Source organism: Oryx dammah, unplaced genomic scaffold, assembly GCF_014754425.2.
Source record: "Oryx dammah isolate SB20612 unplaced genomic scaffold, SCBI_Odam_1.1 HiC_scaffold_26, whole genome shotgun sequence".
Classification (NCBI taxonomy): Eukaryota; Metazoa; Chordata; class Mammalia; order Artiodactyla; family Bovidae; genus Oryx; species Oryx dammah.
This window is the reverse complement of record NW_024070210.1, coordinates 66,774,358-66,791,853: the sequence shown is the minus strand read 5'-3', so window position 1 is coordinate 66,791,853 and position 17,496 is coordinate 66,774,358. Positions and strand designations below refer to the sequence as shown.

Genomic DNA, 17,496 nt, shown 5'->3' with positions numbered 1-17,496 from the left:
CAAAGATGTGAGTGGACTTGAGCTTCAGAAATCTTTCTTTCTCTGGGTGTAACTCTCCTCTTCAGTGCTCTGCCCCAGCTTCTAGGCATCCTGTCCTACCTAACCTATAGTCTGTCTTCCCAGCTCAGCAAGACTCCTGGCCTTAGGTTCCTTCTCCCTGCACTGCAGTCTGTAGACTTCCTCAGCAGTTATCTGGGGCACTCAAAGGCTCACTTCATTCCCCTCCTCTCAGGATAACAGTCCTCCACTACTTGTTGTCCAGTGTCTGAAAAACAGTATTGATATATTTTGTCTGGTTTTCTAGTCATGTAAGGCAGGAAGGTAGTTCTTACAGTAGTTAGTTCTTCATAGGAATGTTTGTAAGTCTCCACTGCTGGCCTGCTTGATAAGTCACAAAATCATAAATGACCCTAGTCCTACTGATCACACCTCTTCCAGAGCAGTGACTGCTCCTGTAATATTACCAAGACATGACCGACTAGCCTCTGCTGGGTAATTATGGCATCATAACCCACTGCTATAATGATCAGCAGATTCTAAAATCTTGAATCAAATCTGCTTCCCCAAATTTACATCCATTGGCCCTAGTTCTGCCTCTGGAATGGTCAGAAGAGCAAGTCTAATTCTTCCTCTTTCTCTTAACTGCCTTCACATGAATTTCAGGAGACCACTGCCATACAGGGGACCACTTTAAGTGTCCTCTTTTCTGGTTTAAACATTCCAGTTACTTAAGCCATTCCTCATAAAGTACTTTTCCAAATCCTTCACGCTCCTAGTTAATGGCCTCTAGACACATTTAACTTTGTCAGTGTCTGTCCTTAAATGTGATACTAGAATTCTACAAGTGCTCTAAGCATATTCTGACTAAACAAGAAGGGTCTGTAGACTCCCTCAATCCAGATAACATATTTCTCCTAATACAGCCTATAAGTAAACTAACTTTATCTACCATGTAGTTCTTTTGGTCCTCCTGAATTCATCATCAGCTGAAACCCACTGGCCTTCCCACAGTTGTCACCATATCTGACCAGTCTTCTGCAGTGAGGGCTTGATGACAGGACCTCATATTTGTCTCTGTTAAATGTGAGCTTGTTCACTTCAGTACATTGTTCCAGTTCATCCAGCTCTTTTGACTCTTCTGCCTGATGGGGCTTCCCCGGTGGGTCAGAGGTTAAAGCGTCGGCCTGCAATGTGGGAGACCTGGGTTCGATCCTTGGGTCGGGAAGATCCCCTGGAGAAGGAAATGGCAACCCACTCCAGTATTCTTGCCTGGAGAATCCCATGGATGGAGGAGCCTGGTGGGCTACAGTCCACGGGGTTGCAGAGTCGGACACTACTGAGCTACTTCACTTTCTGCCTGTTAGTGGCAGCATATATATAAATACATGTATATTTATAAATATAAAATAGCAGCATCTTTATATTTGAAGGGCAAGACATCACTATGTTCACCCATTCAGCAAGTGCATATTAAGCATTCACAGTATGGAAGGGATTGAATTTAGGGCCATGAGGGATGCAGGGACATATAAGCCACAGGTCCTGCTGTCAAGGATCCTATAATCTGGTGGGGAACAGAAGACATTCATGCATGATTATGAGCTAGAAAATGCTCAACGCCATGAGAGTCCTACAGGAAAATTCTTTGAGGATTCCTCAGCCTAAGAGATTACTACAGAGGTAGCAGGGAAGTCTTCAGAGTGGAGGTGCAGATAATGCTGGACCCCCATGGATGGGCAGCATACTAAAAAGGCTTTTTAAGCAAAGGAATAACAACAGTAATGGCAGTTCTTTCAGTAGGTGGTCCCAAAGATAGAGGCAGGCCAGCAGAGAACTATTCCAGTATTACCCTAAATAGTCCATTTGGAGTGAAGCAGAATTGTGCAGAGGGGCACTTGAGCAGGAGAATATGGTTCTAGCTGGATCATAGAGAGCCAAAATGCCCAACCAGGGAATTCAAACTTGATTTAGCAGCTAGTGGGGAGCCGGTGGATGTTTTTGGACAGTAGGGAACATCAGAGTATATAAGAAACATTAACCTGCAGGGAGATGTAACATGGAAGGGAGTGAGGGATAACTGAAGCTGGGGACGGCTGAGGGCAGAATATCAGACTGTCCCAAGCCAAGGCAGGGCACTGGCCACGGGAGTGAAGATGAACAGATAGGTGCCATAAAACTGGGATGACAGGACTAGGGTTTGGAAAGGAGGGGGAGGAGTTGTAGAAATCTTGGTGACTGACCCGAGGATGTTTAAGGGGGAAAACATGTGAAAGAATCAAATGAAATAGGAGCTGGTTTGTCTTGGCCTTTTTTTTTTTTTTTTTAATTCTGTCGTCTATAATAAGCTGCTTGAATCTGGACAGGGTTTCTCAGCAGCCACATTTTGACATTTTTGGCCAGATGCTTCTTTGTGGGCCTGTTGTCCTGTGCATTGTAGGGTGTTGAGCTGCACCCCTAGCATCTACCCACCAGATGCCAGTAGCACCCCCACAACTGTCAAAACCACAGATGTCTCTAGTTACTGCCAGATGCCCTGTGGGGAGCAAAATCGCCCCTGGCTGAGAGCCACCAACCTAAACTGTTGACTGAAGAGTCTTACTATGGTACTCTTCAGCCTGCTGGCTTTAGAAATGATGGGTCTGTTTCATTCTTTTTAAGGTTAAGTCTTTTGAGAAGGACAGGCAAACAGAGAAACGTGTGCTGGAATCTGATCTCGTGGACCACGTTGTACAGAAACTGAGGACTAAAGTCAGTGATGAGAGGACTACCAGGTAACTTAGTAAACAAAAGACCAAAAAACCAGCTGCAACTGCCTACATAGAATTTTCATACATTTATTTTAAATGTCAGTTTGATCCTTTGGGGAGATAAAGACAGGTCAGGATAACTTTTTTACCCCCCCAGCGTAACTTTTAATGAACCATAGTACAGCTTCTGAATAACTCAGTAGTTTAATTATATAACTCCGTGTAAAACTAGTCATAACTTACTCTCAGCATTTGTCCTTCATAACACATCAAAGATTATTTTATCATTTTGAAAAGCCTGAGGAACCACAGTCTAGCTGCCGTTTATCTCATTTGGTCAGTGAACTGCAGTAGTGTTTTGTCACTGGTTTTGAAAGATCTAATATTCTGGAAAATAATAATGTTCTGGGAAAAGTTCTCACTCATCATAGCAATGCAAATTGGTTCAACTGTCTGCATAGGAATTTAACAAAGTTAAAAGCCTTAAAACTAAAAAAAAAAAAAAAAAAAAAATTACCCAGCAATTCCACTTCAGGAATTTACAGTAAAATTATTCCATAGGGATAGTACAAAGATGTCTATCAACACACACTGTTTATAACAGCAGTTCTCAAAAATTTTGGTCTCAGAACCACTTCATACCCTTAAAAATTATTTGAGGACCCCCTAAGAGCTTCATTTATGTGGTTTATATCGATCAATATTTCTATGTTAGAAACTAAAATGTAAACATTTTAAAAATACTTATTCTAAAATAACAATAAACTCATTACATGCAAACCTAAATAACAGTTTTAATGGAAATAACTATTTTCCAAAACAAAATAAATTTAGTAAGAAAGGTAGCATTGTTTTACAGTTTTACGGATATTGTTGCTTTAATTTTTGTAATCTCTAATGCTAAGTAGAAAAAACTACATTGTTTTATTATTACTATTGTCTTATATTGTCTGTTTCTGCATTCAGTCTCTTATGATATACATCATGTAGTCTCTGGAAAATTCCATTACACATTAATGAAAGGATACCAATAAAAGGATAATTAACCTGTTAGGATTATTGTGAAAATACTTTTGACCTTGCAAATACCCCGTGAAAGGATCTCAGGGACCTCCAGGGCCTCTGAACCACACTTTGGGAACCTCACTTACAATATCACAGTAATTCAGTGATAGAAGACTGCTCAAATTACAACAAATACAATGAAGTACTGTGCAGCCTTTAAAAATTATTTTTCTAATAAAGCTGAGTTTATTATAAGGAAAGATGTCCACAGATAAGATATGATCCCATTTTTGTTGCAACCAAAATATATAGCTCATACACAGAAAAATGTCTGGAATGATGAACCAAATATTTCATTATAGTTATTTCTGATTAGTGGGATTACAAAGGATCATTTCCCTTGCTTTTCTATGTTTTTGTAAGTCTTTTATTTATGCTTAGAAAGAGTACTCTACTGGGGGACTTCGCTGGTGGTCCAGTGGTTGAGAATCTTCCTTGCAGTGCAGGGGACACTGGTTCAATCCCTGGTCAGGGAACTAAGAGCCTACATGCCACAGGGCAACCAAGTCCATGTGCCACAACTGCAGAGCCCACGTGCTCTGGAGCCTGCGTGCTGCAACTAAGATCTAACACAGCCATAAATTAAAAAAAATTTTTAATACTTTTTTTGACTTACATCAGTAATTCTCAATCCGGAGTTTTGCCCTTCAGGGGACATTTGGCAGTTTTTGCAGAGATTTTTGGTTGTTGTCTACTACTGTTATCTAGTAAACACCAGGGTGGTGGTGGTTTAGTCACTAGGTCGTATCTGACTTGTGTGACCCCATGGAGTGTAACCAGCTCCTGTGTCCATGGGATTTGCCAGGCAAGAATATTGGAGTGAGTTGCCATTTTCTTCTCCAGGTGATCTCTTCCCAACCCAGGGATTGAACCCCGTCTCCTGCATTGCAGGTGGATTCTTTACCAACTGAGCCACCAGGGAAGCCCAGTAAACACCAGGGCTGCTGTTAAACATCCTATAGTGAAGAGGACTGACTCCCCACCTCCACCCCAACAAAGAATTATCTGACCCAAATGTCAGGCTGAGAAATCCTGGCTTATATAAAATCAATGTTCTTGCTTGCATGCCTTTCCTGGCCCCGGCCCTGCCCATCTCCACCTAGCTTGAGTGAATTCACTGTCAGGCTCTTTCTAAGAGGGGGTGTGTGTGGGGGTGTGTGTGGGTGTGTGTGTGTGTGTGTGTGTGTGTGTGTATCATGTTCTTGAAGTCTCTAGATATTAGAATTAAGAATCCAAATCAAAGGCAGAGCTTTAGAAAACAAAAAAGTCAGCTAATTAATAGCGACTATTAGTAATAGTACAGGCAAACATTATTAAGACACTTAACAGGCCAGATGGATTTAGTTTTAGCAGGGAAGGGCTTAAAATCTTTCTTCCATGTGAATGATTATTTCCCTGTTTTCCCAAGATAGAGTGCTATTATGTCTCTCAAAGGCTATAAATTAATTCAGTCTTTGAAAGAACATCCATTCACAGCTTCTGAAAGAATCTCATTTACTAAATGTTCTCTGGTGGGTGATCACCAAGGTTGCATCCATAATGAAGGTGGGGCATTGCTAATGTTTCCTTGTATTGTGAGGAGAGCAGAAAGAACACCCATTGTATTTCACTGAAATTAGCTTCTTATCTTGAGCCAGTATTCCAAACCCAGCTGAATAAATCAGAATGTTGTCTCTAAGAATGTTAATTTGAAATGACATCCTTTATAATTTTTATTTGCTCTTAATAAAAAACATAAGTGCAAATTTTGTTTCCTCCACTAATGACCAATATTTATTAAATATCAGTATATTTAATAGAAAGCCTCTAAGTGTAGCTCACTATAAATTATGTGTTGCTTTTGTCTTAGCGACTGTTTATTCTAATTGTTTTTGTTTGCTTGTTTTTAGAGAAGCTTCCGATAATCTTACAGTACAAAATCTGAAGGGATCATTTTCTAACGCTTCAGGTATAATTACTAATTGTAACTTAAACATAATAATGCTTGTGTGTGTGTGTACATGTTTGCTCTAAATACTTAGAACTGTGGCTAACTCACTGCATCAGTAATATCCTCTTAAAGTAACATATGTACAATTAGTTATACCGAAAAGAATTAATCCCTATGAAACTTACATTCTAGAAAATGATAAAAACCACTGGGAGTTTGGTGACTCTTCTGGTCCTGATATGTCTGTCTTATTTTTACAAGTGGTTTAATCTTCCTTTGATTCAGTTTATTATGTAGATCAAATGTGGATAAATTTTCCCCATATAGAAGATTGAAGAAAAGTATTTTGAAATGCCCTGGAGACACTATGTACATTTGTTTTCATGAAAGCCAAGAGGAAACAGTGGTGATAGTTACACCTTTAGTTTTACTACATTTGTCAACCCAAGTGAAAAGGAAATGTCCCAGTGAAGTCCACGAGAAGACACTACTTGACTTTTAAGAGAATTAAGTCTTTTGGGGTTCATTTCTGTTAGCAGGCTTTCTGCCACCATCAGATTTCAAATACTTAGAGGAATTTAAAGAATTACAGTTTGGGAAATGTTAAGCTTGCCTTTTTTTCCCTTAGGTTCATGAGGTTTGACTCATAGTGCCTCCCTGTGCCTTTGTCACCTCCCACTGAAGGAGGGAAGGCTAGGGTCCTGACAGAAGTGTCAGAACTGCTAGGGGAAAAGTGGGGTTCTGGGGTTCTGGTCAAGTGCAGACAGCTACAGAGACAGAAAACAAGGCTTAGACATAATCCAGTCTCTAGAATCACCCCCAAGTGGATTCTAATTATCTCTGCCAGCTCTGCGGTGTGTAATAGAAAGTGGGACCAGATAAGGCCATAACTGCTAAAACTCTGTTTCAGGCTTGTTTGAAATCCATGGAGCAACGGTTGTTCCCATTGTGAGTGTGGTCGCCCCCGAAAAGCTGTCAGCCAGCACCAGAAGGCGGTATGAGACCCAGGTACATGGTCAGAGTCCTCAGCTTTCTAACATGAGCCGCAGAGGAAGAAAACGAGAAAGGGAACGAAGGGACAGTTTCCTGGAAATGTTTTTCTTCCCAACTCCTGAACTTGGTGACTTCTGAAAATTTCACCAACACAAACAAAGCATCTCAGGTGCCAAGATTCTGCCCTGTTTGTCCTCCAAAGGGGCCTCAGTGTACACTGGGCACCCAGAAGCAGCTGTTGTCAGAAATACTGAGTCCAAACAAAAAGTTTCTGATCCTATTTGGTTTTGTTGTACATAACAAAGCAGAGGAGATCTACCCCAAGACGTGTAGCAGGTTCCTCACTGCAAACATGTTTTGGGTGTCTGTTATTTGCCTGATTCTGTGCTAAGTGCCAGGTAAAATGGAAAACACATGACACGGCCGCAGTCCTCAAAGACTTTTTAATCTTAGAAGCATATATATGGTTGGAGACTAGAAGAAAATCAGTACTAGGATGCTGAATTAAGTATACTGAATGAGTGTTAAGAGTATGCTACAGACATGGGGGAGAAAGAAAGATCAGTGTGTGTATGGATGATCAAGAAAGGCTTCGTGGAGGTGATCCCTGAAGGATTTCAGCAGGCAGAGAGGGAAGGGGAGAGCATTCCAAATGGAAGGGACAGAGGGAAGGACAGCGTAGAAAAGCTAATGAGCAGAGTTAGGACACTGGCCTCATGTGAGAGTAGGGTGTGAGAGGGTAGCCATTACTTAGGAATGTAATTAAACTGAAACACAAAAGATCAAGTTACCTCATTTTGTTAGCTTTTCTGGCTGTTTCTCAGTGTTGGGTGGAAACTCACTTTTCATATCTACCATATTTCAGTTCCATGTTCTCAATGCTGTCACTGTCCCCTTCTTAAATTTAGCTTAATACTAAAATCTCCCTGCTTCTGCATGCACTGTTTTACAGTACTGAGCTTTTATTACATGTCAGTTCAAAATTATAAAGAAATAAGTGGATTAGTAAACAAAGGATCAAGGTAGGCTATAAAATCTCATTTTCCCTGAGGTCGTAATACACTAGACACTCATCTTACTGAGGTGGATGAAGAGCAAGTCCTTATATAATATTTGGGGTCTCTTTTAGGCTTTGGTTTGTCACCTGTGATTGTTTCCTAGAATAACTGAAATGGTAAGAAAGATGGCTTGACTGGACAGGTTCTGAATTCTAACACACTTTCCTTCTTGTTAGGTACAAACCCGACTTCAGACCTCCCTTGCTAACTTACATCAGAAAAGCAGCGAAATTGAAATTTTGGCTGTAAGTAACTTTCTTTAACTTTCTGAGGATGGCTTTTGTCCACACTGTCAAATTTTTGCTGTCAACAGAATTGGGATACAGGCCTGTTTCTCCTAATTTCTTCCTCTGAAAGATTGGGAGTAGGCGGACTGAAAACGAAAATCATTTTTCTAAATGTTTCAGGCTTCCCTGATAGTTCAGTTGGTAAAGATTTTTCCTGCAATGTTCGATTCCTGGGTCGGGAAGATCCACTGGAGAAGGGATAGGCTACCCACTCCAGTACTCTTGGGGTTCCCTCATGGCTCAGCTGGTAAAGAATCCGCCCGCAATGTGGGAGACCTGGGTTTGATCCTTGGGCTGGGAAGATCCCCTGGAGAAGGGAATGGCTACCCACTCCAGTATTCTGGTCTGGAGAATTTCATGGACTGTATAGTCCATGGGGTTACAAAGAGTCGGACACGACTGAGCGACTTTCACTCTTTCACTTTCCAGGCCTTTGCAGGTAGTGCTGCCAAAGCTTTGTGGTGTGATGTGTTAGTTCTAAGTGCTGAGATCACATCACTGCCCAATTCAGTAAGCAGCACAGAAGCATCCCATTCATGCTGCTCCATCCAAAGTGACACCACAGTCACAAGTCAGTATGTGCTGCTCAGGATCCCTGACATGACACATTTTTGTGTATCAACAGGTGGATCTACCCAAAGAAACAATCTTACAGTTTCTGTCATTAGAGGTAAGCAAGATGAACTCTTCTGCACTATAGTCTTTAAAATCCCAAAGTTTGCTGTTGATTTGCCAAAAGAAAGTTGAAAGTGGCATTATTTTCTTTTATGATATGAGGCATTTTTCTAGCAGTCCCAGGAATCTAGGAGCATTGTTTCTTTTATGTGATATGAATTACTAAATCAGATTTTGAGGGAATCACACTTTTCTAGTGTTTTTTTTTTTTTTTTTTTTTTTTTACATTTCAGAGATGTTTTTTAACAAACACCTAGGGGTTTTACTGTGTCTCGAGCTCTAGCAGGCCTTGTTCTAAGCACTCTAGGAATGTTAACTCATTTAATCATAACAACCCCAAAGGATACATACCGTTAACCTTTTTACAGATCCTTATTTTACATTTTATGGAGAATGGAAGTAGAGAGGTTAAACATCTCACTCAAAGTCACCCAACTCGGGAGTTACAGAGCCAGGATTTGAACCTAGGCAGACTAGTGGAATCTACATTCTCACCCACTATACTGTGCTGCTTCAAACAAACCTTCATTCCAACTAGGGAAGCTCATTTTCAGAACTAAAACTATATGGAAGATCTTTCTGTAAAAATTAAACATAGGTCTTTTTTATATGCTTTTTTTTAATAGGTACATACCTTTGTTATCAAATAGCCTAACTGAACTTTTTAAAAAATGTAATATTTACCTTTGCTATAAGAATATTTAACTGTAAGAATAACTACATGTGATTTTTGCAGCATATCTAACCAAAGAATACTTCTGTCTATCCAGAGTATTTAGTCAGACTAAGTTAGATGAAAAATGAACTTTGCCCCAGAACTGACATTTCATGCTATATTTTAAGGTTATTCTCCATTTATATAAAATATTGATTATATTCTTTGTGCTGTACAATATATCCTGTAGCTTATAAGCTAACTTCCCCCTCCCCTGTCTTCCATCCCCATTGGTATTCTCCTGTCTGATAAATAATCATATAGCACAATACTGGTAATTTACTGCTTCATGAGCCACTCAAACAGGTGCACATCAGAGGTGGCATCTCCATCTCACCTAAAGTCAACAGTTGGCAGAAATAACAGTTGGCAGTCACATTAACACACTGGGGCTGCAGCATTCTTAGGCAGGATCTAGTAAGCTGGTTTTATAAAGAAATTCAGTTCTTCAAAAGAAGAACCCTTGCAGTCTCCCCACTAGTTCTTTCCCCCTGTAACTGATCTCTTCAGTGTACTTAGAAGGGGGATGGCATTGACACCTCATTAGTGACCCAGGAAAAGCCAATTAATAAACCTTAGTACCTGTTAAGTCTTATCTATATTTTTTCCTAGTGGGATGCTGATGAACAGGCATTTAACACAACTGTGAAGCAGCTGCTGTCACGCCTGCCAAAGCAAAGATACCTCAAATTAGTCTGTGATGAGATTTATAACATCAAAGTAGAAAAAAAGTAAGTTATCACTTAGGCATTGCAGGTTTCAATATAAGTTAAAACTCAGGTTGAGGAGGGGTGGGGGGCGTTGTTTGTTTTTAGGAGTTTTTCCCCAAGAAGCGGTTTTAGAGTGACAGATATGTTATTGTCTTGTTGAGGTTAGATGACTAATAAATTGCTATGTTAGAACTGCAGTTGGTGACCAGTGAATACATGTCAGGACTGTGAATCACAGTCATGATCGTATCAATAACATGGTGATCTCAGTAGCAGCTATCCCAGTTATCATTTTAATCACCCAGGTAACTCCTATGTTTTATGTCCCCTTGTCAGAATGCCAGTTGTTCATGTTTTCAAACACTAAAATGTTTTTAGTGACTAGCTTTCCATCTTGTTTTTGATTACACAGAACTCCTACAGTTAAATGTTCTAAAAATAAATTATCAGCCCCGTTCTTTACCCATTATACTGATCCTGTCTTCTCCCTCCTCTTGCAGGGTGTCTGTGCTCTTCCTGTACAGCTACAGAGATGACTACTACAGAATCTTATTTTAATCCTAAAGAACTATCATTACACTGTTCAAACAGGCAGGAGCTTATACTACAAAACATTGTACATTCATTATAATTTTAAATTAGCTTTACATTCTAAGCTGTCCTACAAAGCTGAGCTTTGTAGGTTTTTCATGTGTAATATATTATAAATTTATCTTTTGAATAAATGTTTTCATATATCTGTTGCTTTTTAATTGCAAATCTATTAACACTACAGGGTTTATGGAGCTAGAACATAAGAAAACAGCTTTGTTCTTCTCTAAGCCCTATATACCAAGCACATGAAAATGTCCAAAGTAAAGGGCATAAAGAAATCAAATATCATCATTAACTTGGAATCTTTATTCTTGATGATTCTCTAATAAGCTTATCCTTAGTCTGGTTAAGCAAACTCTTATTCGGCTATGAAACTCATTCAGATTTGCTAAAGGAACTAAGATGATAAAATTATACAGCCAGCTGGGAAACCCATGAAATAACACAACTTTTAATAAAATTGTCAGGTTTCAGTTCCAGTAAACCAAAAGACAGGGCCTCAAGCCTATACATAATCACATCATTCCAGAATGAGAAGCTATGGCCAGAAACTTTTTATGGGGTAGGAAAAAGAATAAAAGTTGGTCAGTGCTGATAAATACAGGTTAAATAATACACTGCTCTTTACAGATGGCTACAGCATCTGTAAACTATTATCCAGGAATATACAACCGTCCAACACAAACCACTAGCCAGATCTAAGATAAACTGGCTTCCTGTAACTACCCTGTAAACACTGCAACCCTTCTTCCATCCAAAAATGACCCTAATCTCACATGAAAACAGTCATTATAAGGGAATCAGAAACTCAGCTTTGTGGCCAAAAATAAAAACCAAAGGAAAAATAGCAATTCAGTGGTTAGTTGGTGAAAGCGGGAAAGCTGGTGCCCTTCACTGCGCTGCTTTGCTCTTCTTACTCTTGCTCTTTTTGTCCCTCTTCTTCAGCCCATCCATGTTAGCTCGCAATAGGTTTGAATAAGCCTAAAAGACACAGAGCGTGACCTTAGTGCAAAGAGTTGCAAATTGGTGGAGCATCTGCCCTACTTCCGTAATGGATTTAAGGTTGCCAAAATCAGAAAGCCTAACTGATAAAGTATAGAATACTATGGGACACCTGTATCCTCAGGAATATGGTATAAAGCAAACACCCTCACATTATAGCAGCTTCTGCAACACCCACTATTGAGTTGCACATTTTTTACTTTTTTTTAAGCAAAAATGGAAGACTACAGGCGACTTACATAGTACTGTAAGTACAGCATATATGAAGCCTAAGACAAAATTTAGCTAAAAAGACAATGTCAGTGTTGAAGTAAAATTCATAGCTTGGCAGCTTTTACTTGTAAACTATTGGTAAAACACAGTATCACAGGAGAGCAGTGAACTTAAATCACAGTCTTAACCCAACCCAGTGTTAAACATTAGGCTGACTCTTGCTTCAAGAAATGGGACACAGAGAACACCAGAAACTCACCATCTGAAACTTATTCACTTCTTTGGAGCTCACCTGGAAAATAAGGGGGAAAAGATCACCCCTGTTACCACAAAAAAATCATCTGCCTCACCCAGTAAAACTCAGAAGCCTCATGAAGACATCCTACCTTTAAAAATATTTCTTCCCCACTGCAGGAATGGGAAAGCTATTTTTCTACTACACTTTCCTCTGCCTGAGGAACAAGTAAAGTAGCTCTGCACTTTGAGAATTGTACCAAGATAGGAAACATGGGCTGCTTAAGAAGCTATGCTTCTCGCCTCTGTTGAAATCTCTTAAACATATTGCACTGACTTTTTATAAGGAGTCTAAGCGATGTCAAAGAACTTAACCTTTTGTGCAAGATACATTTAAATTACACCCTCCCCATCTTATTTTAAACCTACCTTCTATTAATTCAGGCCCATGTAAGCAAACTGCAAGCTACCACAAGAGAAATTTTATGTCTGAAGATTCCTTAGTTTTCCGTACTTCATGACACCCAACTTTATTTTTTTTAAGCCACATAAATGCTTGCTTTACTGTAAAAATCTTCTCAAGATAATTGGTAATGGAAGATTAATCAACTAATTATAGCCCACATTTTCGTGAATATCCTATACTGATTAGAGGACAGCCTGGTTCTGCCCCAGTAGAATAAAGAAGTATTCATTTGATCCAAGGAGTCTTCTTGCTTTGCCATCAACTTCCACTTTGAAAGGGAAAGCTAGAACTCTTACTCAGTGTGCCATATGCTCAGTAGTGTCTGACTCTTTGCAACCCCATGGACTGTAGCATGCCAGGCTACATACTCAAATTCAAAGCCTGATATAATACATGTTTGGTACCTAAACCACAACAACAAAGGAATAATCAGCTTAAAAGTAAAAAGCATCTGGTACCAAGAAACTGTTCACTGAAGCCCCAGCACAGTAAGGGAATAAGGAATCAAATATGCCAGCTGCTCCTCACAGTACTACTCTGAGTAAGGACCGATATGCTAGTATTTTTTTCTAACAAGCGTTTGACTTCCACCGCCTTCATTTTAATTTTGCTTTGGGGCTTTCTATTAACAGCTGGGGAACTACACACTAGGCTTATTTAGTAACTTACAAAAAACAAAAAAACACAAAACCTGGTACAGATATAACCCATCCTCAGTTAAGTTCAAGTCTTTAAACTCCAAAACAGGAGTATTAGGAATCCAACTTACCACAGTGCTGATCTTCTTTTTCCCATCAGTAGCTCTTAACAGACATTTGTTGTCTGAAGGCTCAAAGCCCTCCACAGAACCCTTCCTTGGAATGGGTTTAGTTCGGCCATCATCTGCATGAAAAATACATCCTGGTGAACAGAGCCACAGACTTAACACGTAGACAAAATAAGTCGGGAAGGGATACAAAGAGGATACCTAATCCACCTCCACTGATCTAGTTCTGTTAACCACATTATCTGCTATCATAGATGGCCTGGCCACATCTTGGGAACCTACCTGCTACTCCCAAGATGGGAACATTGTAATATCAAAGCACATTAAATTTCACTAATCATGGCGCGGCCTGGAATCCTTGACAAGGAAGCCCTGACATGACTGAGGCCCACTGGAACCGGAACTGGCTTAGGTGGCTAAGTGCTGGGGGCCGCACCAGGCCCAATCCCTAATACTCTCTGGCCCCTCAGCTCTGAATGGGCCCAGGATAAGGTGGAGGAAGGTAGGAGAAGCAGAGGATGGGCATTGAAAGATTCTGCCTGAGGCTCCCAGTCACTGGGCACCCGGGCTGGGGTCTCGCTCGGCCTCCCAGCCCCCTTCCGGCCTTGCCGCGTCCACAGCCGCTTACACTTCTTCAGGGTGATGAACACGCTGCCCGACAACCGGCACTTCTGGAAGAGCCTAGTCAGCTCCGTCAGGAACTGGAACACAACAAGCCCGGCCCCGTTAGGCAACCACAAACCCCCTTCCCGCCTCGTCAAGTCCCTGTCCCTCCCGAAGAAAGAGACAGAGGTCCCGAACTAAGCCCCAAACACCATCGGTCCCTCAGCCGGCCAGCTCTGGCTATACCTGTTCACTCTCCAGCAGCACCATCCTGGCGCTGCTGGCTCCGCTCCGTCAGCACAAATCCCAAGTCCCTGGAGCCGGAAGTTTCACCCGGCCTGGGCGGGACTTCCGCTCTTAGGTTTCTTGTCTCTTTCACCCAATCCCTGCTTCCACCGTTTCTCCGCCCCACCCGCCTCTGGCTCGCGCTCAGGGACTCCCCCTTCTGTTCCGGGAGAGCGACGACCCCGAAGGCCTTTGGAGTGTGTCAGATTTCACAGACAAGCAATCCCCTCATCCAAGCAGCGGAAGGGAGTAAGAGCGCGGAAGGATTTGGTGGAAACCTATAGTTGTGGCTCAGCTGGTAGAGAATCAGCCTACAATGCGTGAGACCTGCTTCGATTCCTCGGTTGGGAAGACCCCATGGCGAAGGGAAAAGCTACCCACTCCAGTATTCTGGCATGGAGAATTCCATGGACAAGTCCATGGGGTCGCAAAGAGTCGGACACGACAGAGCAACTTTCACTTTATAGCTGTGTACATTCAGCTGTGTGTTGGGCAAGTTACCTAACAGTTCGGTGCTTCAGTTTCCTCAACCTATACTAATGGTATCCACTTCACAGTGTGGCTTTGAAGAGTAAATGAGCTAATATTAAACACAACAGTGCGCGGCTCATAGAGCCTGCTCAATAAACATTAGCTCTTCACGACCCAGATAATCACGATGGTGTGATCACTCATCTAGAGCCAGACATCCTGGAATTTGAAGCCAAGTGGGCCTTAGAAAGCATCACTATGAACAAAGCTAGTGGAGGTGATGGAATTCCAGGTAAGCTATTTCAAATCCTGAAAGATGATGCTGTGAAAGTGCTGCACTCAATATGCCAGCACATTTGGAAAACTCAGCAGTGGCCACAGGACTGGAAAAGGTCAGTTTTCATTCCAAGCCCAAAGAAAGGCAATGCCAAAGAATGCTCAAACTACCGCATAATTGCACTCATCTCACATGCTAGTAAGTTCAGTTCAGTTCAGTTCAGTTCATTCGCTCAGTCGTGTCCGACTCTTTGCGACCCCACGTAGAGTAATGCTCAAAATTCTCCAAGCCAGGCTTCAGCAATAAGTGAACTGTGAACTTCCTGATGTTCATGCTGGTTTTAGAATAGGCAGAGGAACCAGAGATCAAATTGCCAACATCCGCTGGATCATGGAAAAAGCAAGAGAGTTCCAGAAAAACATCTATTTCTGCTTTATTGACTATGCCAAACCCTTTGACTGTGTGGATCACAATAAACTGTAGAAAATTCTGAAAGAGATGGGAATACCAGAACACCTGACCTGCCTCTTGAGAAATCTGTATGCAGGGCAGGAAGCAACAGTTAGAACTGGACATGGAACAACAGACTGGTTCCAAATAGAAAAGGAGTACGTCAAGGCTGTATATTGTCACCCTGCTTATTTAACTTCTAGCAGAGTACATCATGAGAAACGCTGGACTGGAAGAAACACAAGCTGGAATCAAGATTGCTGGGAGAAATATCAATAACCTCAGATATGCAGATGACACCACCCTTATGGCAGAAAGTGAAGAGGAACTAAAAAGCCTCTTGATGAAAGTGAAAGAGGAAAGTGAAAAAGTTGGCTTAAAGCTCAACATTCAGAAAACGAAGATCATGGCATCCAGTCCCATCACTTCATGGGAAGTAGATGGGGAAACAGTGGAAACAGTGTCAGACTTTATTTTGGGAGGCTCCAAAATCACTGCAGGTGGTGACTGCAGCCATGAAATTAAAAGACGCTTACTCCTTGGAAGAAAAGTTATGACCAACCTAGATAGCATAGTCAAAAGCAGAGACATTACTTTGCCGACTAAGGTCCGTCTAGTCAAGGCTATGGTTTTTCCTGTGGTCATGTATGGATGTGAGAGTTGGACTGTGAAGAAGGCTGAGCGCCGAAGAATTAATGTTTTTGAACTGTGGTATTGGAGAAGACTCTTGAGAGTCCCTTGGACTGCAAGGATATCCAACCAGTCCATTCTGAAGGAGATCAGCCCTGGGATTTCTTTGGAAGGGATGATGCTAAAGCTGAAATTCCAGTACTTTGGCCACCTCATGTGAAGAGTTGACTCATTGGAAAAGACTCTGATGCTGGGAGGGATTGGGGGCAGGAGGAGAAGGGGACAACAGAGGATGAAATGGCTAGATGGCATCACTGACTCGATGGACATGAGTCTGAGTGAACTCTGGGAGTTGGTGATGGACAGGGAGGCCTGGCGTGCTGCAACTCATGGGGTCGCAAAGAGTTGGACACAACTGAGCGACTGAACTGAACTGAACTTGTCGTTTTTATCATTGCCATTGTATTACGTTCCCAAGGGGGTCCTCTGAACTATTCCTCTTCTCTGACCAGGCTCGGTGGCCCCAGCTCTAGCAGGAAGGCCTGGAGTCAGGTCTTAGTTTCGCCTCAGTTCAGTCAGGAGACCTGGGGTCTAGGTCCAGCCCTGCTGTTGCCATCTTGAACCTTAAGCCCTTGATACAGTCAAGTATGAAATCATGCAGTGGGTTTTCACTGAGGGTCTCTTAGCCTGTGCCAGGCACTGTGGTTGGAGTTGGAGCTACTGCAGGATAAAAGACAAATTCCTGGTTTCCTGAAACTTGGGTTAAAGGAGAAGGAAGGAAATAAACAATAAAGAAGTATAGCTTCAGATAATGACGGCTATGAAGACAACTAAACAGGATGATTCAGGTTGGAGTTAGGGAAATCTCTCTGAGGAGAACTTTGAGCTTAAAACTAAAGGGACCAGCCATTCAAAAATCTAGGAATAGAGTGTTTCAGACACAGAGAATGGCTAGAACAAAGACCCCAAAGGGGAAACAAGTTGCCATGTGTTCATAAGGCTTGGGGTGGGGGGTGGAGTGGATGTGGAAGGAAGGGTGAAGGAATACGGAGAACTGGGAGAGGTAGCCACTGACCAACTCACATAGGACTCATATAGGACCTGTGGTTACGACAAATTTGGATTTTGTTCCAAATACAAAGAAAAGCTTCTTGTTAAGTTTTAAACAAAACAGTGATAATTTATTTTACATTTTTTAAAGATCTTTGGTCTGTGGTGTAGAGAAGCTACTGTGGAGACAAGGCAGGAAATAGGGAGACCAATTAGACAGTTGCATTAGCTTCCTATTGCTGCATAACAAATCTGCACAAACTTAGTGTTTTATA

General features: G+C 41.5%; 2 protein-coding genes across 6 annotated transcripts in view; one reads left to right on the top strand and one right to left on the bottom strand.

Moving 5' to 3' along the window:
• Nucleotides 1-10,919, top strand: part of EIF2AK4 (eukaryotic translation initiation factor 2 alpha kinase 4) — a 101,929-nt gene extending 91,010 nt beyond the window's left edge. For 2 of the 5 annotated variants that reach the window (XM_040226957.1, XM_040226955.1), the window contains 7 exons: nucleotides 2,659-2,771; nucleotides 5,702-5,760; nucleotides 6,653-6,750; nucleotides 7,970-8,038; nucleotides 8,706-8,750; nucleotides 10,083-10,201; nucleotides 10,681-10,917. In XM_040226957.1, coding sequence (XP_040082891.1) covers nucleotides 2,659-2,771; nucleotides 5,702-5,760; nucleotides 6,653-6,750; nucleotides 7,970-8,038; nucleotides 8,706-8,750; nucleotides 10,083-10,201; nucleotides 10,681-10,738 — 561 coding nt within the window. In that variant the 3' untranslated portion in view covers nucleotides 10,739-10,917. Of the gene's footprint in view, nucleotides 1-2,658; nucleotides 2,772-5,701; nucleotides 5,761-6,652; nucleotides 6,751-7,969; nucleotides 8,039-8,705; nucleotides 8,751-10,082; nucleotides 10,206-10,680 lie in introns of all 5 variants that reach the window. The other 3 variants (XM_040226956.1, XR_005718741.1, XR_005718740.1) reach the window with 3 other exon arrangements.
• A 140-nt stretch (nucleotides 10,920-11,059) lies between these two features.
• On the bottom strand, nucleotides 11,060-14,473 carry SRP14 (signal recognition particle 14). Its single transcript, XM_040226959.1, has 5 exons — nucleotides 14,305-14,473; nucleotides 14,084-14,156; nucleotides 13,459-13,571; nucleotides 12,249-12,281; nucleotides 11,060-11,755 (listed from the first exon to the last, which is right to left on the bottom strand). The coding sequence occupies exons 1-5, from the start codon at nucleotides 14,326-14,328 to the stop codon at nucleotides 11,666-11,668; spliced, it is 333 nt and encodes a 110-aa protein (XP_040082893.1). The 5' UTR covers nucleotides 14,329-14,473; the 3' UTR covers nucleotides 11,060-11,665.
• Between the last annotated feature and the right edge of the window lie 3,023 nt (nucleotides 14,474-17,496).

What these genes read in the sequence shown, in the direction of transcription:
- SRP14 (XM_040226959.1), bottom strand. Translation starts at nt 14,328, where the DNA reads ATGGTGCTGCTGGAGAGTGAACAG. An exon ending in GTTCATCACCCTGAAGAAGT is followed by an intron (nt 13,572 to 14,083) that starts GTAAGCGGCTGT and finishes TTTTTCATGCAG; the next exon opens with ATGATGGCCGAACTAAACCC. An exon ending in AAAAGAAGATCAGCACTGTG is followed by an intron (nt 12,282 to 13,458) that starts GTAAGTTGGATT and finishes CTTATTTTCCAG; the next exon opens with GTGAGCTCCAAAGAAGTGAA.